The sequence below is a fragment of the Corythoichthys intestinalis genome, chromosome 4, assembly GCF_030265065.1.
Source record: "Corythoichthys intestinalis isolate RoL2023-P3 chromosome 4, ASM3026506v1, whole genome shotgun sequence".
Taxonomy (NCBI): domain Eukaryota; kingdom Metazoa; phylum Chordata; class Actinopteri; order Syngnathiformes; family Syngnathidae; genus Corythoichthys; species Corythoichthys intestinalis.
Window position 1 is genome coordinate 50226011 of NC_080398.1, and position 27381 is coordinate 50253391.

Sequence of the window (27381 nt, forward strand, 5' to 3'; positions counted from 1 at the left end):
CAGTCAGGCCTTCATGTTCTTCTTGAGGAGCAAAGGTTTCCTCCTTGCACACGTCACGTGAAGGTTAAACTTGTGAAGTCTCTTTCTTGTTGTCGAGGCATATACTTTCACATCAACAGTAGCAAGAGCCTGCTGTAGGTCCCGTGATGACATTTTAGGGTTTTTGGAGATTTATTTTAGCATCTTGCGGTCTGCTCTCGGAGCGAACTTGCTTGGACGTCCAGACCTGGGCATGTTGGCAGTTGTTTTGAATGTCCTCCACTTGTACACTATTTTCCGGACAGTGGAATGGATGATTTAATTGTTTTATTTTTTTTTTTAGATCTTTTGAAATCCCTTACCAGACTCATAAGCGTCTACAATCTTCTTTCTGAAGGCCTCAGACAGCTCCTTTGATCTCACCATGCTGTTTTCTCTCACTTTAACATTTAGTTTGGTGTGCCCCTGACTGTTTAATTAAGCAAGCTTCCTTCAAAACATTGGGTAAGGATGTTCTAATCATGTGCACCTGATGTGATACCCCTGTGTGGAATTTTAGCCATTTTAAGTGGGATTGAATATGGGGGTGTCCTAATTTATTTCTCAACAGAAATTGCTTTTATCTATAGAAAGTTAAAAAAATATATATCTTCTTTTTCAGTTTTAGTTGTTTAGTTGTATTATTTGAATCTCTGAAGATTGTTAAAACTGATATTAAATAACCATTTGACCAAATATGTTAGAAAACACAAAAGGTGTCCTAATTATTTTACATGACTGTATTCCATGGCCACGGTTATATTTAGTAGATTTGTGTCGCGATCTGCCCTTAAACGAGCATGAGTTGTGAACAAGGAGTCCATACTGCCCACTACTGGCAAATTCCTAACTTATAGCAGGCTGCCTTCTACTGGATAATAATTCTGCAATTAATTAATCAGACCTGATACAAAAACACAACAAAAAAATTTGAGCTCTGACGATCGATAAATAGTGGCCCATGCTGCATAGCTATCAAGTTTCAAGACGATCGGTTCACAAACATAAGTCCTACAGAGGAGCACGACTTCAAAGCTAGTGTCCACAAACAGGCCTTCAGCCTATAGAAAGGGAAAAAAAGAATAAAGAGCATTAACGCAGATGGCGTCAACACAAAACAGGGGAAGTAGGAGGACGGTCATTTTGAAGACGTCAGTGTCACAACACATCCCACTCAGAGCGACAGGAACAAGCCCAGTTTTCTCACAATGCATTGCTCTAATCGGAAACAAAAGTGGAGTGTGAAGCCAAGCCTTAGGCTCCCTCATCTGGAGAGTTCATTCTTCAGTTTCACTTTCAATATTTAGTGTGGCGATTCCTACTAAGATTTCAAATTTAGATTTATTTCAGTTTTACAATTTCCGCAGTATCTAGTTATGGAAGTTGACATTTTCAAGGAAGTTTGGTATTAACTTGCCAAATTTAATTTTCTTTTTCGCAATAAGATGCAGAGTCTCCCTAATGCCTTATCAGCCTCTGCAGTAACTGTTCTGATAAAATGTGGCCTGCAAACTGATACTCTGACTTGGCATTCTTAGTCACTGACCTCTTGCGAAACTGTTGAGCAGTGAAATATACGGTTTCCACCAGTATATTTATCTGCTTAGTATTACAAGAAGCATAGAAAGTCTGAATGCACAGGCGCCCCGGGGCCTTGCATCACATCCTGAAGAACATGCTGATGCTCAGACCACAGAAATCCATATCCTTTTTACAGCAACTCAGCAGGAACTATCTTGATGTAATATGTCACAATAAATTCAGCTTGTAATGCAACGTAGACTATGCCTGCACAGACGAAATACTGTACAAATGTATTTATTTAATGCCTTATGGTTGCATTAAAATATTCATATACTGTGGATGAAAACCTAAAACTTTGGAAAAAAATTTTAGGTGGAGGAAAGGAAATTATATTATTACCACTTTCTCGTTCAGTAATTGGAAGGAACTCAACCTAGACCTAACAAGCACCAAAACACATTCTGTCACTCTCAAGCTCTGGTTGCATCTAATTGTTCCTATGACAACCAGTTGTTTTGCAGGACAGCAATTGACTTATATGTTACCATAGTGATTCCAAAAGGAATCTAACTGACCTGCTGCAACTCAATTGCCAGTTGCACAATATAATGACATCCAGTGCAAGACGAAAATTCTTCCCAACAAAGTTACAATGCTTTGTTTTGATTGACATTACTAGAGAGATAAAATAACTCTATAAGGATCCAATTGCAAAAATGTGTCTCTTGGCAGATTTGCACTTGGCGCAATCTGCTTTAAATGGACAAACTTATGGCAAAATCGGAAGTCAGCTGAGACAAGTCTCCCAGCTTGTTTGGGCTTCCACTTTGCCAGTGCAGATCCTCTGTTACAACCTTTTTTCCCCACTAAACCTGGTCAGTCAGCAAAATATAAGCATAAATACATGGTTTACAAAATAGGGTAATGGCTTTTATCTGACAGTACAGTGGTACCCCGACATACGATCGCTTCGACACACGATCTTTTCGACATCCGATGTAAAATTTTACTCGCCATTTGTTTCTACATCCGACAAAATGACGAAATACGAAGATTTATGACAGCGTCACAATATCGTCATTTTCCTGCAAGACGTACGCACGGCGGCTATTATTGGGAGAGAAATCAACATTAGTTCCAAGAATGTTAAAGCAGTTAGTGGAAAAAAAGAAAAGAGAAAAACATGAGTGTGGGGTGTGCGTCAGTGAACTGCTTGACAATACTCCTCCGACCTCCGTTCGCCAGTCTTTATAAGTCAAGGTGACAATTATTATTGTGGTTCCATCATCAAAGAGAGCGCCATTTTCGTCAGGTTTTTAATCATTTATTTCAGAATTTGTGCAACACAACACATTAACTGCCCGCGACAGTTGACGCCAGCAACAACAGGACATTAAAAGAAAAAGTAATATCTCAACTGCACAGTCTCTCTCTCTGTCGTCAGCCACGAGGTGCATTCAGGTACACCACACAAAATACATCCGCCACATTAGAACCCGATTTGTTACATTATTATTACTATTATTATTATTATACAGTGGTACCTCGACATACGATCGCTTCTACACACGATCTTTTCGATATCCGATGTAAAATATGACTCGCCATTTGTTTCTACATCCGACAACATGCTCGAAATACGATGATTTTTGACAACGCTGCAGTTTTTTTGTTGTGCCGGAAGTCAGACGCACGTCTGATTTTCTTGTGAGAGAAATCAACACTGGATCCAAATAGGTTAGTGGAGGTGGAGAAAAAAAAGGTGACGCTTACCATTGAAATGAAGATGTACCGTAATTTCCGGACTACAAGCCGCTACTTTTTTCCCTCATTTTGGATCCTGCGGCGTGTGCAATTTGTGCATTTTTCTGACGGCCGCCCGGGGCGCTCGAGCATGGAATGTGGGAGTGAGACACGGGGAATATAAGTGTCGAGGAAGACGCTTGTTTGTACTATGATCGGTGGTTTAACTTTGTACGTTGTGCATGAATAGAGGTGGCAGACCCTCGTCTTTGTGCATAAGTAGAATTGGCAGATCTGCATCATGGAGAACGCTAAAAAAAATTAAATTGGCCATCAGAGTTGTATGGGAAGTTTTGACGACTCGCGGCGAGTGATCCAGTGACGTGCGGTAAGGTTCATGGTTGGTTAGGCACTGACTCCTTTAGTGTCAGATTTCCAAATATATAAACCAAAAAGGGTAGCTTATTCAATTGGCTACTGGTTATTTCATATCTCATCAGCATTCTTCACAAAACACGCACACACGGTACATATTATCGATACGTAAAAGTAAGAAAATAACATGCATTTGCTCTACACCCTCAATGTGTTGGCCGTCGCAATTCTATAATTCATGCAACATAAATGAGAGTAAAGAGTGGTGTACAAAACCACAGAATTCAATTCTGACCTTTAGTGAAATATTCAGTAGTTTTTAAAAGTTTTAATTCTGATACTTTAATCAATTTATTACAGATTGCTAAACAAAAAGTGTGAAAAGAAAAACAAAGGATAATTTATTTAAGTCCAAAATTTAGTTTTTAAATATTCTATTGTATTTTTCTTGGTCTAAGCTCTTTTTTTTTTTCTTTTTTTTTTTTATAAGATTGAAATGAAAACTGTTTGTGATCTTGCGCCTGTCCTTCACCACAAAAACCGGCGTTTACTTTAAAAAACCTCTCCGCCTCAATGGAGAGGATTGCTTCAATTAGATCGTTCTGTGTTCTATTTGACAAGCCAGAAAACACAGTGGATGTGTCCAAATGTCTAGCTAACCTTTCATCTTTCTCAGCAAAACGATGTAATCATTCTACATATATGCCACGTTTAGAAGAGCTTACACGCTCATCGTTACCACGAAATGTTAACTCCTGTTTAGCTAGGATGCAGGTTACATTAATGAGGTCTTTCAAACTCTTTCGGTTTTCCTTTAGCTTGGCTTTGATGATGCTACCATTGAGCTTCCGCTGTTCGTCAAACCCAAATCGATCCTTGAGCTTCCAAAAGTTTTTAAAGCAACCAGGCTTTAAATGTGAGTGGTCGAGCTCTCATGTTTGCTGAGGCTTCGTGGTAGTTTTTTAATGTCACGATATCTCGTGTTAGTCCAAACATTGGCACAAGTTGAGAAGAAAAGGCAAGGAAAGCAGCAAAGGCGATTTTTCGAAGGACAGCCACATAGCCAGTCTTTTCGGGTGTACCAGTCCGTTTGAAAAGCGCGAGTTATCTTCTGTCCCATAGTTTGAAGCAAACCTTTTAGCTCCGGTGTTGTTAATCGCGTCCACTTTTGACGGAAAGTCCAGTTTCACGTACGCCACCTTTCAGTGCAGCAGAGTACTATTTGCCGCAACCTGTGCCTTTTCACTGCGGTTTTATTTCCCATCAGCTAACAAAAATTAAACTTTAAGGGTTAAAAACATTAGCCAGACTGTGGAAAATCAGGTCAAATAAACGTATCTGGAAACATTATAATGGCGACATGCAGATGTACGGCAACCAGCATGCTCCAATTCCATGTATCAACCCGGTTTCTTATGGATTGCGCAATCAGAGGTGAGGCTTTACTCGTTGCTGCCGCACCTCTCGTTTCATTTCGTTATTTGAACAGGAAATGGGCAAATTCAGCGATTTTGACTATAAAAAATGTTTGAAATGAGTCATACATTAAGAGCAATGGACAAATATTAATATGAATTTGATGCTATAATTATTTTTTTGTCATGATGACAGGTGAGGCTCTGCCTCACCTGCCTCCCCTGACCGCACGTCACTGGAGTGATCGTTTGCCAAGACTCGCCTCATGCGAAGAGCAGCTATTGCACAGGTATGCCGGGGGAGCCTGGCAGCGTGAAGCAGTGTGAAAGAAGTCCGCCATCACCAACGGGTTTCGAGGGGCCAGTCTGCTGCGTGCCGAAGAGGACAGCACGGGCTCAGGAGTGCATTTGCCTCATTATGGGAGACATTGAAGGCGACGGCGAAGGAGAGACTGAGTAGGTGCGTGGCGAAGTGTATCTGAGCGTCTTCATATCAGACACTGAGGGTGAAGACTTCCATGGTTTGAGTGCACAGGAGTAAGATGAAGATTGCTAACAAAACCTTTTATGTTTTTAATAACCAGCCCAATTTGTGCTGTACCGCCGTGCTGTTGCTATGTAACTTCCGTGCCGCTGCTATGTAACTTCCGTGCCGCTGCTATGTAACTTCCGTGTTTGCTGGCGCTGTTTGGAACGAAAAGTTAAGGTGTGTTATTAAAGTTTTGAAAACTGTGTATTTCTTTATCAATATCTCATGTTACTAAGTGGGCACACGCGGCTTATAGCCAGGAGAGGCTTAAGTATGTACAAAATGTTTTTTCCTTTAAAAATGTACTGGGTGAGGCTTGTAATCAGGGGCGCCCAATAGTCCAGAAATTATGGTAAATGATAGCAGAATATAAGCATGGTGTGTGCATCCATGAACTGGGTCATCAATAGGGCCGTAGAATGTCCATTTTGGCCGGCAGTCCTCCTCCGTTCGCCAGTCTTTATAAATTAAGGTGACAATTCTTATTGTGGTAACATTGCCAAAGAAATCACCAGCTTCATTATGTTTCTAATTCGCTGCTGTTGACGCCAGCATCAAAACGAAAAGTAAAATAGAACCGCGCTCTCTTGCTCACCGTCACGTCAGCCCCGCACAGCCCCGGTACAGCAAAAAAAAAAAAAAAATCTGGCACATTAGAACCCGATTTGTTACATTATTACAGGTATTATTATTTTATTATCATGATTTTTAGTCATAATTGATTTGTTTTGCTCTTTGTAATTGCCATTTGCAATACAGCAGTATTTATTAAGGATTTAGTGTAGGTTTTTGGGCTGTGAAACGAATTCATGGAATTATGATGTATTCTTATGGACAAATCCTGCTTGACATACGACCATTTCGACTTATAAACAAGATCCTGGAAAAATTAATTCGTATATTGGGGTACCACAATATATCTTTTTTCTCGTTTTCTTACTCTCAATGGCCAACACAAAACTGGAGCCTTTGCGACACAGATAGGCAACTCACCGGTGATGGCCTACACTCATTACAGCTTCTATAATTTTGAAATGCTGTGACAATGCAGACTTAAGTAAGTTTAAGGTTAGTTTATTATGCGATTAAATTGTGTTTTAATCATAACCCTCAGCACTCACACCTAAATTAACAGTGTCATGTCTGCAACAGACAAAACAAGAAGAGAATATATGGTTGAATCAAAATGCCTGCTGAGTGGGGTTTAATGCAACATTGAGGTGAACAGAATGCTGAGGAATACTTTGCCACAGAACATTAACACTTATTCAACCCAACTTTCTGTTTATACCCTCAGGTCCAAGTAGCCAGTAATCCATGCTGATTCCTTCAAGAATAATTGGTATTTGAATAGTTCTTGTTGTCCTAACACAAAATGTAAGTGCTTATGTAACACAGGCTTTTGTTTTTGTACCAAATTATAAAATAATTGTGGACAATTAGGTTCGTCTACTCGAGCTTAGTGGAGTGCATAAGTTGAGACAGACCACAAGAGTTTTATATTGCCAGCTTTAGTGGAAAAAAAAAAAACACAAAATGTATACATATACAAAAAAACATTTAACACATACACACCTTTTATAACTTATATTTGGCCAATAATCAATTCAATATTTTCGATTTTTTTTTTAGTTGGTTTGGGTGCACCCTTCCAAGTTAGAATGTTTAGGAATTACCTTTTAGTCTAACTGGAATTTCTGATTTTTGATCTATTGCACCAAAAATAGTGGCACAATCAAACTTCTCATACCCTTTTCTGTTTACCATGGGATTGTTTCCAATCCTTATGCAAAAATACACATGTGCAATTTTTCAGTCAAAATTGTCCCAACAAAAAGAGATATTCAGTTCACAATTCCCGGGATGTTAATCAAAAGAAGTCCAAAAAAATTTTTTGTCAAAGTCCTGCGATGTAAGGCACAGTGTAATGCTGAATGATGAGGTATTAGCTCCAAGTTTGTTTGTTTTTTGTCCTACCACACCAAGAGAATGCAGCAAGGAGGTATCCAGGTTATCTCAATCTAGATCCAAGTGGTTAGCTCGCCATCAAAATCCAGAACAGTTGGTCCAATGTCCAATCTGACACAAAGACCAGTTGAAACAAGGTCTAAGGGAAAAAAAAAAAACCTGACCGATCTCTCACACCCTGTTTTGAACACAGTTGGGCCGCGTTTTGTCGCTCCACACGTTGGTCTTGCTGTTTTTCTTTTCTGTAGATAAGCTTTCCAGGTTGTGTGTTCACTCGCCAGTTAGGCAGTTCTGTGTCTGCGTTGCCGCTCAATTGTGTTCTGCAACCTATCGTGCTGAACTGAAACATACAAGGGCGGGACTTCCTGCCATAAGAGCAACTAATAGGCGGAATTATTGCTTGCAATCGTTTTATTTATTTATCATTACTTTGATAAAAAAAATCTAATTAAATGTGATAATATATTTAGAAAAAAATGATACAATTACGTACTTTTTTTTTTTTTTTTTGTATTGTGCACTTTTGCTCATGTGGGTTACGCTTACCTATACACGATTTAACTCAAGTCTTGTAAAGGTTTTCTGCAGGTAATAATCTGGTGTCTTACAAGTGTAATCAGTTGATTGCAGTCAAGTGCTGCTCGTTTTGGCAGAAACCTCACTGGTTAAACAGTCTGTGCTCGATCAATAGGAGCAAAAACCAGGACCAACATCGGCCCTTGAGGACCGGTTCGGAGACTCCCTGGTTTAGAGTGTGAAGTGATTCCTCTTCAACGGTGTCTTCTGTGTAGGCATTTATAATGTTTTTCAAGACAGGTCAAGTGTATTAAACACGCATCCAGGAGTGAGGATGTTCCACGGGCTTGTTTAAATCGACGGAATGCTGATGTACAGTATCTCCTGCAGAAGTGTTTTAGCCTTGATGGTGACTTCAACCAATCACAATAGTCCAAAGTTGTGAAGCGTAATCCCTGAGTTACACCAGATAAGGCACACTAGCGTGCGGCATTTGCGCTTCTTGACGTGTCAAGTATGCATCCATACATCGCCCAGCAGATCTAAACAGACATGCGCTTGACAACTTATCGACAAGTTTCCCAAGATTGCCACAAGATATAAAATGTGTTTAGTGGTGTATAGAAAAACCTACATTGCATACATAACATCAACAGTCTACAGAAAAACCCACTTTGCATGCAAACCCTTTTTCCCTAAAACTCCTTAGTGACAAAAAAAAAGTTCCTTTATGCCACCAGCTCCCCCCGCCCTCTCCTCTATATTGAAAAGGCATGTATAAAAACGGCAACATTTAGGTGGATTTAATAATGAACAATTCAATTTATCAATATACTATCCACTCCAGTTCTTCAGCTAAGGTGGCTCTCTTTCCTTGCGTTATTCTTATATGTCAGATGAAAAGGATTTGAGTAGTAATAATAATTATTTGGTTTTGAACTTCCAAAATCACTTTTTCATCCCCCATATGAACTGACATGTGAATGTAAAAGATCTTTTGAATCTTGAGCTGAACCCTGGCCCCATTATCAAGTGCAGAGCAGCTCAATGTATAGACTTAATTTTATTTTGAAAATCAACCAGATAATTTATTCTGTAGCCAGATACAACTTCCACTGCCGCCAGTGCTGCACTATGCCCGATTGGTGCGTTTTGTTTGCAGCATCTGGCAAAAATAGAAGCCTTGTGTATCTTTTCAGACCACCGGAGCAGCGACGTAATGCAAACATGGGCTTAAAGTGTTAATCCTATTTGTTTTAAATTACATCCCACTTGAAATCTAAAGCATGAAGTTGACATTTGCGGTTGCAGTAATAATTCAGCCATGCAGGCAATTGATTTGTGACACGCCTCAATGACATGGCATCTGTAATTGCCATCTTCATACAATTACATCATATCATCGTCTCATTTCTTCAAATATGGGTCTCTCCCTCCATCCTGTTTCTCTGTCAATATCCTTGTCTCCTCGATGGAATTTCTGGTAGGAGGGGCTATAATGTAAATAGAGGAGCAAAAAGCAAGGAATGAGCCCATAGTGCATAGTGCGTGCTAAAAAGCTAACAACTCAGGAAATAAAAATGCAGCTTTTATCAACTTTCAACTACAGCCATATTTATATCTTTTGCATTATCAAGGGTTGTACAGTCACATTTGAGTAAAATAAATCGTATGTAGAGAATGTTCTTGAAACTCCTTTTCGACAGAGAAGCCCTTTTCGGATACTGTACGTAGGTAGGCCTATGGAAGTCCGGTAGTGTGTCAGTGTTTATTCGGTTCGTGCCCATGTGTGAACACAATGTGTCAGTTTAGGAGACTTATCACCTTGCAACCTAGTCACAATTCCGTATCGTTTGCGTTACATAATAGTCTGTCTGAATGTAGTCGCCTCACAACGCATAACTTTATGACTAACACCAGCTATCCACTTGACAACAGCACACTCTCCACTACATTTCCCCATTCAAGACAAAATCCGGTAACAACGTGTGACAAGCAGTAAGGAAATAACTTTAACTATGTACATGGCAAATAAGATCTGCAAATGTTTGGCAATATTAGGGCATAGGACGAGATTTAACGTTTGAATTGCTTGGCCCACTTAGGGCCGCGCCGTGCCAATGAAGTACTATTAGCAGTCATAACATATTCATAAAGAAGAAAGAAAAAAATAGACCTTGTGATTAAGAACGTGTTGTTGTTCAGTTTGGTCTTTGAGAAATGAATAGGGTAGATGGGTACAGTGAATAGACTTCATTACTAAAGCTGAATGTAAAAAGGTAAACATGTATGATGGGATGTCCAGGTTTCAGCTACACCTGTGTTCTGCCAATTTCTGCTCCGTGTTGAATTGTGCTCTGAAGCGCTACTGAGCATGCGCGTGGCTTCTACGCCCCCAAGGGTTAACATACCGTTCAAATGTCCATCGAAATGAACCACCGTTTTGGACAGCTGTCGTTGCTGTTGCCGTTGCAGCAAGTAACAAATATTTGTCATGTGTATTTATTGTATTGTGCCTTTTGACCACTAACCCATGTAAGCAATTACGTATGCAAAAAAAAGTATTCATGATATTGGAGATAATGGCTGTGCTTGAGTTATACTGCTCTCAACAACAGGGAGCTTACTTCGAGAAGGGAGCACATATTGACAGAATACCGGCACACTGCATGTCTGAAAGTGGCAGAGATGCATATGTTCTGGCACACAACCATATGTCATGGGTAGGGATGCAACGATAGAGTTAAATCACAGTTCGGTACGATTTTCGATACGAGGGACACAATTTTCGATTTGATTCAATTAGGGCTGTCAAAATTATCGTGTTAACGGGCGATAATAATTTTTTTTTAGTTAATCACGTTAAAATATTTGACGCAATTAACGCACATGCCCCACTCAAACAGATTAAAATGACAGCACAGTGCAATGTCTACTTGTTACTTGTGTTTTTTGGGGTGTTGTCGCCCTCGGCTGGCGCTTGGGTGCGACTGATTTTATGGGCTTCAGCACCCATGAGCATTGTGTAATTATTGACATCAACAATAGCGGGCTACTAGTTCATTTTTTGATTGATAATTTAACAAATTAAAACGAAAACATTAAGAGGGGTTTTAATATAAAATTTCTATAACTTGTACTAACATTTATCTTTTAAGAACTACAAGTCTTTCTATCCATGGTTCAGAATGTTAATGCCATCTTGTTGATTTATTGTTATAATAAACAAATACAGTACTTATGTACAGTATGTTGAATGTATATATTCATCTTGTGCCTTATCTTTCCATTTCAACAATAGTTTACAGAAAAATAAGGCATATTTTACAGATGGTTTGAATTGCGATTAATTACGATTAATTAATTTTTAAGCTGTAATTAACTCGATTAAAAATCTTAATCGTTTGACAGCCCTAGATTCAATACATTTAATGCTGTGAAACAAAAAATACACGTTATTTTTTTTTGTTTGTTTGTTTTTTTATTTGGTTAACAAGCAAAATTAACAATGCCATCATATAAATATGCATTATAGTGCATAATATTTATGTGCTTACTTCTTACTGATCTGAAGAAATTTTGCATAAAAGTGCTGAGAACAATCTTTACTGTTTGTAAAGTGAGGCAGGGCACACTGTTGATTGCTGTTACTCTCTTAACAGGTATGTTTGCCACACGAGAAAAACATCCTATTTGTGGTCCGAGTCCATCTGTGTTACGTACTGAATTAACAATATTTGCTAACAATATTGCAGCGTTATCTATAGTAACTGGTATGGATTGATTTGGCCTGCTTAACTTCCATCCAGTCATGGCGGTTTTTAATTTATCGATGTAGTACTAGTATATGGACTATGCGTCCCCTGATCACTCTGGGCTCAAATAGCCAATGGCATGGGACTTGGGGGGATCTAACGTAGCACATCTAGTTTGCTATTTGATGATAACTAGTGTGTGCGCGCCAGTGTTGTCGGGCATTAAAAAAAGTTAACAAACACTACAGAAGTCACGTCTGCTCATTACTGCACAACACCAGCATTTGACAATCGACTTTCATAAACAGGACGAGTTTGAAGTACAGCGCTCCTAATTTGCCACTCATTGTTCATCATGTAACCGTGAGTTAGCTCTCTGTGATCCACGGTCTTAATCTGTCTGTTTTCAAAACGAGGTTATTCGTAGCTGCCAAATCGGCAACAATATATTGGCGGACTTTGTTTTACGTATTCGTAAAGACAGTATTTGTTTAATATGTACGAGTGGTGATAGCATGTCAGCTCACTCTAAATGCTGCCAAATAACGCATCTCTACGATACTGGAGCCTGCAAGTGGCTTCCTTAAATTTCTGTCTTTCCTCACGAGCAATGATCCTCATGCGCCACAGTTCCCACCTTTCATGCAGTTTGGGGGAGGAGTGGAGGTGAGGGCCTGCTAGCGGCAGAATTTATTTATTCAAGGCAAGGCTGCACCGGACATTTTAGCTACAGAGACGACAAAAATAATTTCGGAAAATACATTTTGGGAGCTTTTCATTAGAATTGAATGTTTTTGCATTTTGAATAAGGGAGAGTGTATCGAACTGTTCAATATAAAACAGAGTATTGTTGCATCCTTAGTCATATGTCAGAAAGGGACATTCTTGGTAGACTGCCAGTCACATCAAACAATCTCACGCTATTTATGTCTACAATAAAAGGGGCTTTATTATGTAATTTTACCCAAAATAATTAACTTTTTTGTTCAACTCAATGTAAGCGTGATCTAATTTATCATGTAAATGTATAATCGTGACTTATATTATACATTTTTTTTTCTTTTATTGAGTAACTTGCTCTGGTTATTGATGGCAAGGACGCAAAAATAAATTAAGTAATTCGTAGTACAGTAGCCATACTAATCCTGGGTGATAAAACGATGACAATAATTACCGTCATGTAATTTTTGTCAACAGAAATAATAAAACTTTTGCTAAAGTTGATACATTTTAAATGTAATACAAAACCCTGGTGGTGCAATGTGAAAGCTCGCTCTGAAAGGGTATTCAGTGCAGGAGTGAATGTGACCTGTCACAGAGGAGCATTAAAGCTTGATCCTGTGGACAGACTTATTTTTCAGTCCCGTAACCTTTAAAGCAATCGCTGTCTTGTTTATTTGTCACATTTTGGAAACTTTCTTTTGTCTATTTTGTTGACATTGTCAGACACCTTATGACTTCATGCACAAAAGCTTTAACATGTTGCTGAGTGTAAATTAAAATTTGATTACCTCATGTGCAATGTTCTGCATTTTGTTAACTTTTAATTTTGTGCAATGTTCCTAATTTTTGTGAAATGAAATTCTGTGTAGTACATACCTGTCAACCCGAGGCCGTTAGCAATCTTACAAATAGTGATAATGCCCTTACACATTGGTGACTAATCTTACAACGTCGTATATGGCGTGCAATATGAAACAAAAATAAAACTCAATTTTTAAAATAATATGAATTTATTGGTAATATAGTAACATATAACCTGGTGCAATCAATGAACAATCAATATCTTCAGCTACATCTAATAACCAAAATTTAACAGTGACTTTTGTTATAATTGTATGTAGCACTTTTGGCATTTTCTATCATGTCTTTTATGGCTGCACTTCATGGCACTTCAGCTTGCAATTCAGTTTGACTTGAATTCGTTAGTGTGTCCAATTACTGTATAAATTAAAAAGGTCAACTGATAAAATTAACTTACCGATGCAATCTTTGAGTCAGGGAACATTTATTCTGCTAATTCTGAGAAGTCATCAGCAATAGTTGCGGGCAAATTGTTTTCGGCAACAAATTGGCAGGATAAAATCTCCGCTTTCGTCAATTTTCATTCTGCAGACTTCATCTTTATGACCAGTGTTGTTAATCTTACTTTTTAAAAGTAACTACAGTTACAAATTACTTCCCCCAAAACGTTATTGAGTTAGTAACTCAGTTACCTAAATGTAAGAGTAATTAGTTACTTGGCAAAGTATCTGGTGCTACCTTTCATGTTTTTTTTTTTTTTCATTTTTTTTCAAAAACAAAAACAAAAAACCATATTAACCTTTGCTATTTTTGGAAGTCATTTAATGTTGTGAATCAACATTCAAGTTGTTAAAATTGCTCCCGTTTTTGCATTAGTTCCCTTCTGTCTACTTTCGACATGTGAAAGTTTTAAAACTGTTTCATCATTTAAAGATAGATTGAAGTCTAGATTTTGCCGATTTAGGAGTATTTTAGATAATAAGTTACTTAAGTTAGCTCGAAAGGTTCACTAATACAGAGCCTTTCTGGAAAGTCTACTGCTTTAAAATGGCGGCTGTTTACGTACCCCGCCAAGTCTGTCATTTCACACGTAGTTCTATATGCATTTGATATCTAGGTGTAGATTGTAGGCTGTCAGGAAATATTGGAGCCACCTAGCCTAGCATCGTGTTTGCTACAGCGTCACAACAAACACTTCGCTCTCTGTGTCTTTGACTTTTTCTCACGTCATTCAACCAACGTAACGCGTAGTAACATACATTGTCTCGTTGCCGAAACGGTGACAAAATCCGAACGTAGAAAAAAAACGCAATGCACGAAAAACGTACAGATTTTGAACGTATGGCGTACACATTTAAAAATCAGTGCTCACTTGTACAAATTACGCCGAAACCATAAAACTTGACAGGTATGGTAGTAGTTCGTCACCATACATGCATCTTTGTTCTGATATTAAAGATTGCTTAAAGTGCCTGTGACACGAAAAAGCATGTTTATTTCATAATACACGCGGTATTTTATGCTCCTGAATGATATGGACCGCTTGGATGTGTGTGGAAGCGATCGCTATATTTATTTAGTTTTTTGAATCCCGCGCCAGGAAAATGAGTGACTTCCGGCTTCGGTCTTGCATTGAGGAGGAGGGTAGAAGACGTCCTCTTCACTATACAGCGTACTGTTGTGTATGGGGGACGAAGGATTCAGCTGATTTTGCGGATTAATATGTTTATTTTTCGCATCACGCCAGCCAAACGGCTGCAGAAAAATCATTCTGTATGAGAGAGAGGCGTATGCGCCTTTTTGGAGTTTCAAAAGGTTCCCATTCACCGTGGATATTTACTGTGGGACCATTGGACTTACGAGGAAGTGAGTAAACATCTTGTTTTGTATTATGTCAAATACGAATACAGCGATTACAAAGTAAACACTACAAACTTCCTTTAAATGAAGGACTACTTACGTTTGATCATTGATAGGCATGTAAAAAGCTGTCCTAATGCTCATTAGCAGCAGCACGTTAGCGGCACAATAACTCCAGCCACCCTCCCCCGGGGAACGAACTGTAAATTGCTCTCCGCCAGGCGGTTTGCCGATCCGCGACGACAATAGACAACCGGGTCGTCATGTCAAATAATCCAGGATAGTTATGTGTGATTTTCCGCTTTGAAGACTTTGAAACATCACTCGGTTCGGGTTAGCATGTCGGCTAGCTGTCACGCCTTCTGGTTTGTTTACATTCTCCGAAGCCGGGGAAGGGAAATGACATATGTTCGATTTAGGTGTCATAAAATATAGTTCGGGAGGTGCGACAGTAAAGGTGAAGTCGACAGTTTTGACCATTATGGAGTAATTTTGCCATGTCGTCCTGAATAAATGCATTTTTATTATTTCATATTCCATTCAGCACAAGACTGTTATTTGTCATGACCATGCCATTTATTTGGCAATTGGGGAAAATACTTGGATAAAAAGAATATCCTGTAAAAATATTGAAGTAAAGAGACAGAAACAATGACATTTTGCCGCTCTCTTCGTCGCGTTTTCCTCATTGTGAATAGTTCCCCCTCGACGGGCTGACTGGTCCTTCTCAAGCCATTTATATTGCAATTGGGGAAAAATACTTGGATAAAAAGAATATCCCGTAAAAATATTGGAGTAGAAAGACTGAAACAATGACATTTTGCGGCTTTCTTCGTCGCGTTTTCCTCGTTCTGAATAATTCCCCTTCAATGGGCTGAATAGTAAAATCGATGAGCCCAGTCTACCGCTGACGTCATCCACCTGTTGGGGACGCTAAAGCCCTATAATGGTAGGCGCGGCTAACTGGCAGATTAAAAGGCTAATTTTTCGTCATCTGTGCTTTGCTAAATTGTTGTATATAGTCGAATTGTCTCAAAATATGATTCTAATTCACATAATAATGCCGTTTAAGACTTTTTTTCTCGTGTCGTATGCTCTTTAAAGCTCCATGTGGTTTTGTCAACCTACACTCAGTCGCAAAAATCAGACTTCAAATTTGAATGAAAAAAAAAATTATTGTGATTAATTATCGATATCCATTGGTAAGAACTGTTTTATCGTGATAATAATTGTTGTCATATCGTCCAGGCTTAAGCTATACAATGCAATATGTCAAGTCATCACATAATATTTCTAACAACTAAGTGATCAGTATCAATTATTATTTCTAGTGGCAGTGTCCTTATATCTGTTTAAAATTGTATAATGATATGAGCTCAGTGGCATTGTAAAAACATTCCGTGAACTTGAGCTGGTCCGTTTATACCAGGTTGTGTTTAGTGCTTTTATTACAGATTAGTCGTGTACAAATATAGACATACAGTAAATGACACAAATAAAGAGACATGGATTTTTCACACTCTGCTCTGTTATTTAAGGAAATTCAAGATGTTGACTACAATTAGTGGGCGTAAAGAGGTATGACTGCAAGTGCACAATAAGTCCAAACTCCAACTAATAAAAGATAATGTTCACACTGACACACAGACATGAAAGCACCTTGAGGGAGTTGTACCTTGTTGTCGTCTGCTGGTGACTCCCTTTTTGCTAGACGCTGACCCATGCTGATGACAGAGGCTGTTAGCAGAAAAAAAGGAGTCTATTAATTATTTAGGGCGAGTTCTCAAATTCAAAATCTTTATGAATAACAAAAAAAAATAAGGAGCATTTTTTTAACAAGAAAATTTTACTTCATGTGCCAAATGTGCTGGTTTTAGAACACACTCTGTGTTCAGTTTAGTTCTTCTCTTGATTTTACTGAAGACCAAAATGTTTTTTTCATGCTGAGAAACATGTCTCATAGGCTAAATCTGAGGCCTTATGGCCGGTTTCATTCTAGAACATTACACAATTAGAACTGTGATCCTGCTGGGTCTTGCAAGAAAAGACTGTTGCATAATAAAGAGGGAAATGCAGAGAGGGTGTTAAGCATTGGGGGTGTGCTAAAAGCATACAATTACAATTCAGCAGTGTTATTTCTCAAATGAGAAAACACACACGCAAATGCAATCAGTGCACTGTGTCCTGTGATTTCGAAAGCCACGTTGGAGGTGTTGAATACTTCCATCAATAAACAAAACAACAACAACAAAAAAGAATAAAATTCCCCTCTTAGAGGGGACACATGATGAGATGGTCCATTTTCACTAACAAACTCATTAAATCCATGTTTTGTTCAGGCAAATGAAATTGGCAATCATTTTCAATATCATCAATCCATTTGAGCAATCTAAGTAAGGACTCGACCCCAGATGGCCTACTTTTCATCAGCCATTCAATGGTCCAGTGGTGTGATGACAGCAGTCACTGAAGACAATTTGTATACTCTGAAAATCTCTTAAAATTTCCAAAAACTGAGATTTATCATCATCAAATTTTGTGCACATTTTAAATTGTATATATGAAAATATCTCAACAAAACCTCTCCAAGTAGTCATTATAAGAGAAATAATAAATGAAGACGTTATGGGAGAATTTGGCTCGAGATCAGTAGCATTGTCAATTACTCAATAATATATGTATATCTATTCACAAATATTTTAAAAACATTCACGCCCCTCTGAGAATATGACAGGGAAAGTTAGTAAGCTTGTGTTTTGAGTTGAGAACTGCAAAAAAATATACATGACTTTTTCCTCTCTACCATACAGTCCTTAATTTAAAACCACTTGTACTTTGTGAAAGAATTCACAGTATGTGTGAGCACGTGCTAGTGGAAAAAGACCCAAGGTTGATGAGGGGACAAAGTAGGAACAAGCTGCCGCTTAAAGTCAAAGGTGATGGTATTTGCCTGCAATATGCATAGCTTAAAATCCAGCAAATATCACCCTCTTTAAGCATATGTTCCCCACTGCTGCTTGTCATCGCGTGACTAAATCTGACTAATGGCTGCAGTTTCCATTAGCATGTTGTTGTGCAAATATGCACTGCAATCTCTAATATGTTTTATGGTATAAAATATACAGAGGATTCAGCAAAAACAATGAAAGAGTTAAAATCACTCATTCACTGCCAGAAAGTGGAAACTTTGGACTAGTTCTGTACTAGCTCTTTACCGAAATTAAAATAAATATATACAAGTATTTATATTTATTGTGTATAAGGAGGGCCAAATATTTATCTAGACTTCAAGGTAGTTTAAGGTACCAATATACACTCCTAACTAGGGATGGGAATTGATAGGATTTTTACGATTCCGATTCCATTATCGATATTGCTTAACGATTCGATTCTTTATCGATTCTAATTTGGGGAAAAAGAAGAAAAAACGTTTTGATTGGCATCGAGTTTGTTTAATCAGAAGTCACAACCTTACAAACTCACAACAACGTCAAAAGAGGCCCAAAGCCTCAATATTAACTGTGACAATAAGTGGCAAATGCACAAGAATGTTTAACATTTTATTGAAACATTTTTCTAATAGAAAGAAAAAATATTGGTATATATTGGCATATAGGTCGTTGGTCTGCCGTTAGAAATATGTGTTAAACTTGCAGGGGTCCCCAAACTTTTTCCAGTGAGGACCGCATAACTTTTCCCTTCTCTGATGAGGGGCCGGGGTCAGTTTGTAACAGAGAAAGTGTGACGATTGCAGGAGTGCCTAAATGTAAAAAAATATTGTTTTTCAGAAAGCAATCAAATAACCCTTTCTGGATATTTCATGGAACAAAAGTAAATAAAATAAACATAATAATATAATATAATAATAATGAATAATAATAACACTATTAATCAAATAGATAATAACCAAATAACCCTCTCTGAGTTCTTCACAGAAAAAGGCCAGAAAATAAATAACACTATTGAGAAAAAAAAAAATATATATATATATATATATATTCAAAATGCTCTCTGGTATTGTTCAGGGGGCCGGAACAAATGTCGGGGCCCGCGGGCCGTAGTTTGGGGACCCCTGTTAAAGTGTATTATTTACCAGTATATTTAAATGCATGCCTTTTAGTTTTTATGGTGCTGTCACGCTCAAGTGGGGGCGCCCTTGCGCGTCCTCAGGCGGAGAAGAACGCGCTCACGTGTTGTTGTTGTGTGTTTCCACTCGCGATCGGACACTTAAATCCACTTGTGTAGTGGTTTGAACGATGTGCTAATGCTAGCGAACGCATGCTAACTGTTTTGTTATTACTGAATTAGCAGCTAATCATCGCTGATTTACGTTGATGCAAAGCTGTTTGTTATTGGGGACGAAATTGATTTGTTTCAGTTCTATTTTTAGTTTCACTCTTCAAGTGATGGTTAAATAAAGTCAGCAAATTATACCAACGTCTTCTGTATCGTCATTTCGGAGTTTAGCTAGCTGTATAGCTGTCTCGGTGAGGACAGTGCAGTCTATTCCCTCCCGATGCAGTTATCTCCACCTTCCCTCCCGATGCAGTTGTCTCTACCTTGCAATGATTGCAAGTCGTTTTGTTGTAATTTTTCCTCGTGAAGTGAAGACACACTTTCGAGCGTTTGAACCTACGTGCTGTCATTGTTATGTTTACGGCTGCAATGCTCGTGCTTCGTGCTAAACCATCGTAACCTTTCATTTTCACCCTCTTTCCTGGTGAAGTGTAGCCAAACTTTGGAGCGGGTGGTTCTTGGCGCCATGCTCGTTTGATGCGTTTGGACAACTAGACAGTCACGACGCAATATGAGTCTTCAGGACTCGTTAAAGGGATCGTTAAGGCTTTTTCATTGTGATGTCGAGGCCTCGAAACACTAGGAACCGGTTCCGAATTGGAATCGGATTTCGATTCCCATCCCTACTCCTAACTACTACTACGGCTAGGAACCTTTTATACAGTGAGCCAAAAAGCCTACATATTTTAAAATGGGATTCCATGAGATTTATATATACACACGCACACACAGTATAGACATCAACCACTTCCCTAATTCTGTCAGAAGTTATGAAGGCTCATTACTATATTGTCTGGCTTTCTATATTTCAGAAGCACATTTAATTAGTGATCGCTGCCATGTTAATGACAAGGGTGTTCAAGAGTTGAGCATGGATGAGTAAATTAAAACACTGGGTATGTTTACATGGACACTTTTATTCAGATTAACCTGGCTGGAATAAAAATGCTTCGTGTAGGTTTCTGGAGATATTAAAAGATCTTAAAAATGTTGAATGAGTTGATGGTGAAAAAATGGGGAAAATACATGAAATAACACTATAACTTTTAAAGTATAAATGGACAGAACGATGTTTTGACGACAAGGAAGCCAGCAGTGCTTCCTCTTCTTCTACAACTTTTTTTCTGGTAAATTTAGTTATTATGCCTTCATATGCTGTGGGAAAGATGAACCTCACTACATTGGTAGTCCTGTTCGTGTGCTTTTGTTGTCGTAGCAAAAAGACAGCCTTCATTTTGGTTTGTTGCGTGGAAAAAAAAAAAGTTTTAGACCTACTAATTCATCTACAACAACAAGAGAATGCATCAAAACACAAATGGTAAGTTTTTGTTCGTAACTGAACATTTTAGCAAAAACTTAAATATAAAAATATATAAATATAAAAAAATATGATTTTTATAGAAGTGTACACTATGTTATGCAAATTGACGATAAATCTATAAAAACCACAACTTCAGGCGCCGCTGATGTGGTCCAGACCAGTGCGCTCCATAAGGCGAGCTAGGCAAATGCCTAGGGGCGTCCAAGTGTCCAAAAGGGTGTCAAGAAACATGTTCAAATAATATTTGATGATAGCAGTATTCAAAAAATTATACAAAACAATTCATCAAAAGAACAGCAAAACATATCGTAACAAGTCTTTAAATAATAATGAAATCATTTTTCTAGTGTGCATTCTGCCCGTTTCACTGTTTCCTGTGATACGGTAATTTCACAGTCTTACTCACCACCCAGCAGACCAGCGAGCTACCTGAAGGTGCTATTTTTAGCCTCCGCAATTGAGCGACGTTATGGTGACGAGTCAACGTCATGAAAAGACAAAAGCCCTCCTGGTCGCATTTTAGAGAGAACAAAAACAAAGAAGAGGAGCCTAAACGTGGAGAAAAATAGAGGTTTGTTGTGATATAAAAACTTTTTTCAACAGCATAAGCATGTATACTTAGCGCAACTGCAAGCTAGTGGTTATTTACATTGAGTTTATACTGCTAAAGCTAAATTATACTGTATCATTAGCCCGGCTGTTGTTTTAGAAATATTTTCAGTATTCAGCCAGCTGTGTATTAGTTAAAATAAAATTTACTCCCCCTCCCATTTTAGAGAAAGTTGGACAAAGTGTATGGCGGACTAAAATTGTCTTGCTTATTTTCATGTGAAGTGAACCACTTTTACCAATTGTCTTTTCAAATAAATTTGCCTTGCCTACAAGTGCAAAGGTTAATTAAATAAATACACCATTAAATATGCAATTAATAATTTCAAAGTTCTGTGGTATGGGGGAGTAAAAGTGCCATGGATTTAAATGCAAAAATTTGTTATTAAATGTGTCATTAATTAATTAAATTGGCGATCACGTTCATGCAGTGCTTCAAGAATGTATTTTCTTTTAACTACAGCCGTCAAAGATAGTGGCCGGATCCAGTAGACAGGTACAGTAGACTGCAACAATTTAGGCGCTATTATGGTTATATCATGCTGTTTTCACAATCAACAGGTATTTGACTAATATAGTGTGACATTCCACTTTCTTCTCTTTGTAGATGCTCTTCTGAAATGTTTTCCTTCCATCTCTGTACATCCTGGGCCATCTTTTACAGCCAGCTTATCCACATCAGCACCAAGTCCAAGCCCACCAAGTCCAGTACCTTCCCACACACAAACTGCCCGTGGCGAAAGAAGTGCACCTTCCAAAACAACTGTCATATGATATATATATAAGCAATAGATGCTTTTGCATCAGTGAAGACAACGTGAGTAAGGTTATAGGTTAAGGTGAAAAAAAAAGTTGCATTTTAAAGTGTTATTACAACATTTTGCTTTAAATTTCTGAACTTGTTTGTTGTCTTTTTGTCCGCCGTCTTAGATTACAAAGAGATAATGTGCTTTTTCAGTGTGTGTGTTTAAATATATGTGGTAAAAATAGGGGGGGGGGGGCACAACAGATATGTTGCCTAGGGTACCAAATTGGTCAGGAACAGCCCTGATGTGGTCACACTGATTTCAGTGTAGTTGACAATTGACATACACAAATTAATTGATGCCGAAACTAGTTACTGCCATAGTGCTTACATGACATTGAGTCAGTGTCATCAAACCTTACTACATTTCAAAAGTTGTCAGATTCATTCACTCATTCTGGCACTTTGTAAATGAGCACCGTATCTGCGACAAAAAGTTTTTGGGTGCAATCAGAGTCGGTGCAGAGTGATTTTTCCCCCCCAAAAAACAGGACACTCGGCCCGGCCTCGAGATCCTTAAATTTTATTTGAAGTTCACTCAAAGATCCCACATCGCTTTAAAATATCTAAAGTGTGCCTCCTCTGTCTAAATAGAAAATTCAGTTTTGTAAAAAAAAAAAATATATATATATATATATATATATATATACAGTATATAAACTAAAATTATACATATATATGTGTGTGTATATACCATCTCTAAAACAAAGACACAAATTCAGATTTTCAGAGGTTACTCAACAGGATTTATCATTCCTAAAATACTAGAAGAACAATAACGTAAAAAACAGATAAAATGATAATAAAAAATAATAATTCGTTTTCTGTACTGGTGAATCATCCTTAAACAAAATAATAGCCGTCTTTTCAGTTCTTACTGTAGAGATAAATAACCTGAAATAATGTTCTAAACAATACCTAAAAAAAATGTATATACCCCTGCCGGACGGTCCGGACGGGATGTAAAAAGTGGACATGTCCGGGCAAACGTGGACATCTGATAACCCTAATACAGCCGGTTCCTGATATATAATCCAAGTTATTGAGCCAGTTAAACTAAAATGGCATTTATAGCATATTGATAATGTTATGTTTTAGTGACTATATTTATGTTGTAAAATGAGTTTGCAACTGAGGGCTGTTAGCAGGAGTTGCAGAAGATCCTTGTGTTGTGTCTACGTCATATTTGAGTATTCACATGCACATGAAGGACAATGTTATTTACGAGCCGATTCTTGTCAAAAAAACATGCTGCTGATTGTAAGAAACTGCTACGACAATGAGATCAGACTAAAAAAAGGACAGGGTGGCCCTAAAATATGTCTCACATAAAAGGCCAATATCGTCAAGCCGATATATCAAAACAATATGTGAACTTTTTATCCAAGACCAACCACCGGAAGATATATAGCTGATATAATAGGATAACTGTTATATACACTAATTGGGTGATGATCTTTGTTTTAAAGTTCATCTGATAAATCTGGTGACAGGCCAACAATGTCGGCGAATGCCTTGTTTCTTCAGTCTAAATGTCATTGTCAACAACTCTTCATTGGAAAACATTTGTCACTTGGTCAAAGCAGTCTTGAGTAAAGTGTTTTGATCAAACAACAGAATACTACCCTGGTCCACTCAACTCTCTTGCACCTGTGCTCTAAATCTGTGTGCATATGTGTGGGTATAGCCTAAGAAATTTGCACTTTACATTCTAAAATGAGTTCAGCAACTGTTTATTACATGAATGTCACAAACTTTCAGTTTTCTTTCCCTTTAAAAAGTTACTTTGGTATGTCAGGAAATCAAAGTTGCATAATTTGGAGCCTAGTTATAAGGCATCTGGCAAATGTGTTTGTAGTCATACTCACGACTCATTATGACGTCATTGTTTCTTGCCAGGATAACAATGTCCGTTTGGTGAACGAGTAAGGGGGATTATAAAGGCACCTTAGAAAAAGGCCGACAAATAGATTTTGTCAGCTCAGTGACCATTCAGCTGTAAATGTCTGCTGGAGAGCAAAGCAATTCCTCCAATGAAAAAAGCCTGAGGGCTCCTACTGTTGCTCTGAAACATCAGGGCCACTGCTGGCTGTTCTTCTGCTTCGATAACACAAGAAACATTTATTAGAATGTCTACAATGGACCTGTTTTATTCTGAACATAATGACAATATTATTTTTCTTTGTTCAGTATTAAGCTTGTCTCACAACAAACAAAATGTAAACTGATCGCTCCATGTTTTTCATTGTTTTGTAAGTTTATGCAGTTTTACAGTTTTTTTTGCACCGTACTTTTGTACTGTTCATGAACGTGTCGGAGTGGCAAAATGGAGTTGTTTTACTATGTGACTTTTAAAACCCCTGCTAAACCTTCAACCGGGTAACTGGCAAATTCCTATTGTTTCATAGTATACAGTATTATAAAAGACACTATAATATTGCAGTGATGCTTAAGTGGATTTTTTGGGATGGTGGGGGGGGGGGCATTTTTTGGCGGTACATTTTCATCATCCTCTTAATTGCCAAAGTCATTTTTACAGTCATTTCAGTTTTTTTTTTTTTTTTTTTGTCAACTTAAAAATCTTTAAAAATTACTAAGGTGATTGTGTTATGAAGGTGTCAATTTTCATTGACGTGATTTCTTTAGGGAAACGTTTTGACAACTAAAAACAGGTAAAAGTTGGCACTATCAGAGAATGAACTGTGTTCAACCTTCCAAGGTTAAATTAAATTCACAAAGAACCGTTTATTGCTTTAGGTTACACACCTAAATATGTTTGATTTTAATTCCAATCAAGTCAATGTTTCAATGACAAACATATATGTTTTAATTAAGTTATGATTATTATTTGCCAACATTGCAGTGTAAGCCATCAGGCTTTCAAGCTATTTTCAAAATGAAGTATATGTATATGGATGTTTTCAAAATTTAAAACATTTCCAGAGCTTCTGAGGGCGCGTTCACACTAGAACAAGAGGACCAGGGTCCGGTTGGAGAGCAACCTCGCAGCAAGACTTGCACATGAATTTTTGATAAGGTTCAGCATTCACACTATGCCAAACAAACTTTCCGAGTAGCATCCCGTGGACAAAAGGCGCACTCATTGATTGGACAAATAGAAGAGGAATAACATCCTTCCTGGGAAGGGAGGGAGAATGGAGCGTCACAGCAGGCTCGCTGCACGTAATGTAGCAAAACAAGTCGTTGCTCCTCCAGCGGCAGGGTCTCTCACTCCCGACTTGATGCCGAGCGAACTGGAGTATATAAAAAATGCATAAGGGAAAATTAAATCAAGAAAGGGAACCGCGTGGTACATCAAGTCACACAGGCACATGCTTGCGCTCTCACTACTGTGACTTTTTGGACTGTCAAATTGTCGCAACTTCCAGGAGAGCGAGACTCACTATACAGCCGCCCCAAGAGGCGCCGCATGTCCCGGCCACTGTGTCACTCTCACATGGTACGTTAAGCAACAGCATGCAAAACACAACAGCCACAGTAGAACTTGATTTTGTGTATGAAATGCAACTGCTTAGCGCAGCACAATGACATTTAGCTATACTGTAGCTAATCGTCTGTCATCTTGCCATTGTTGAGTTTGAGTAGCAGCCATGCTGTACTTCTGCTTCCAAGAATGCCCTGCCTGTACCGTCACAGCCTGGTGTATCATGATTCCACACTGTGACGCTGCACATAAAGTAGAAAAAGAGGACCCTGCTCAGGTTGCATCCACAAGCGAAGCAGGGTGCGCTTAAAGCGGACCGAGACCCACGATTTTTGAGCGGACCAGAGTTTGTTTGTTTGGTCGGAACTAGAGGTCGGATGCGCGTTCACATTTACAAAACGAAGCAGACTTTCAGAGAAAAAAAATTTGGTCCATTTAAAACAGACGAAACATACCTAGTGTGAAAGCGCCTTTAAAGGGAACTCTGACTAAAATGACATGTTTTAAATTATGTAAGTATACAAAAGAGCCTCAATTCCTTTCAGGCCGAAGAGGCATAATTATTCGTTGCTCTGTGTCGTTTCATTGAAATACAACAAAGAAGTGAATGGCTTTCCATGCATCTCCATTCGACGCTGCAGTAAACACTGTAGTTGGCTTTTTTAGAAAGCGTATTTTAATGTCACATTAAAATCCTTTTTTTCGCTTGTTGTGTGTTCTACTGTTGTGCCAGTTACGCTTAATGAAGAGATTGGGTTCGGGCTTTATTGCTCTAGTTGGTGATGATGAAAATAAGAAGTAGTGGTCAGACGCGCTGAAATGTTATCCAAAAAATCCCCTGAAAATCTGTGAACATTCACTACAGATACACCATCGAACGTGACCAATTAAAGATTCCTCCCACATGTTGTCTACATTTTTAGTAAGATTTTCACTTCCGTCTAGGTCAGTCTTTATTATTTTCATCTCGCACTTGCTCCAACTGGAAGGGCTAAATGGTTGGGCTACAGAAAACCGGACTGCTACAGCCAACGGCACCATTTTACGTCACTACATTATGACCAAAAAGACAATTGCGACTTAAAAAGTAAAAACTTTTAATATTATATTAAACTGAAAGTTATTTTCAAAGCATCTTACTAACCTTAAAGCATATAGAACCAACATATCAATTTAGTCAGGTTTCCCTGTAAAGGAGAACTATACACATTTTCCAACATTTTGAATTGTGTTATGCTGAAGATATTTTGGACTGAGTGTGTGCTCTGGTTGTGTTATATTTGTAGTTTTTTATTCATTTGATTGCGATCAGATTCTTAAGTTAAATCGTTCTGCAGATGTTAGGTCTTGAAATTGGTCACGGTGTAATGTGACACCATGCCTCACAATGAAAGTACCTGCACTCTTCGTTTTTCCTTCAAACATACAACTATCTGGAGCACTGAGAATTGAGAATAGCCGTCTGGAGGTTGCCACTTCCTGGTTTGAAAATGTGCTGCATTAGTCATACAGTATATACAGTACATGCACACATACACATGCATATTAAGTGTTATTTAAATCTGTAAATATGTTAGAATCAAAACTGTAGCTCGGTCTGACCTTTAGATTTGCCATCATAGTACTATGGCTGCTGTGTGTATCACTGTGGAACTTCGGACAGACAAACTGATCATGT

At 38.2% G+C, this 27381-nt stretch overlaps 1 protein-coding gene across 2 annotated transcripts in view; it reads right to left on the reverse strand.

The window, feature by feature from the left end:
- LOC130914604 (myelin basic protein-like) overlaps positions 1-27381 on the reverse strand; it is an 86770-nt gene that overhangs the window by 47184 nt on the left and 12205 nt on the right. Inside the window, exon 2 of one of the 2 annotated variants that reach the window (XM_057833964.1) lies at positions 16903-16964. In XM_057833964.1, the coding sequence (XP_057689947.1) occupies positions 16903-16950 (48 nt within the window). In that variant the 5' untranslated portion in view covers positions 16951-16964. Of the gene's footprint in view, positions 1-15890; positions 16213-16902; positions 16965-27381 lie in introns of those variants that run through there. The other variant, XM_057833963.1, reaches the window with a different exon arrangement.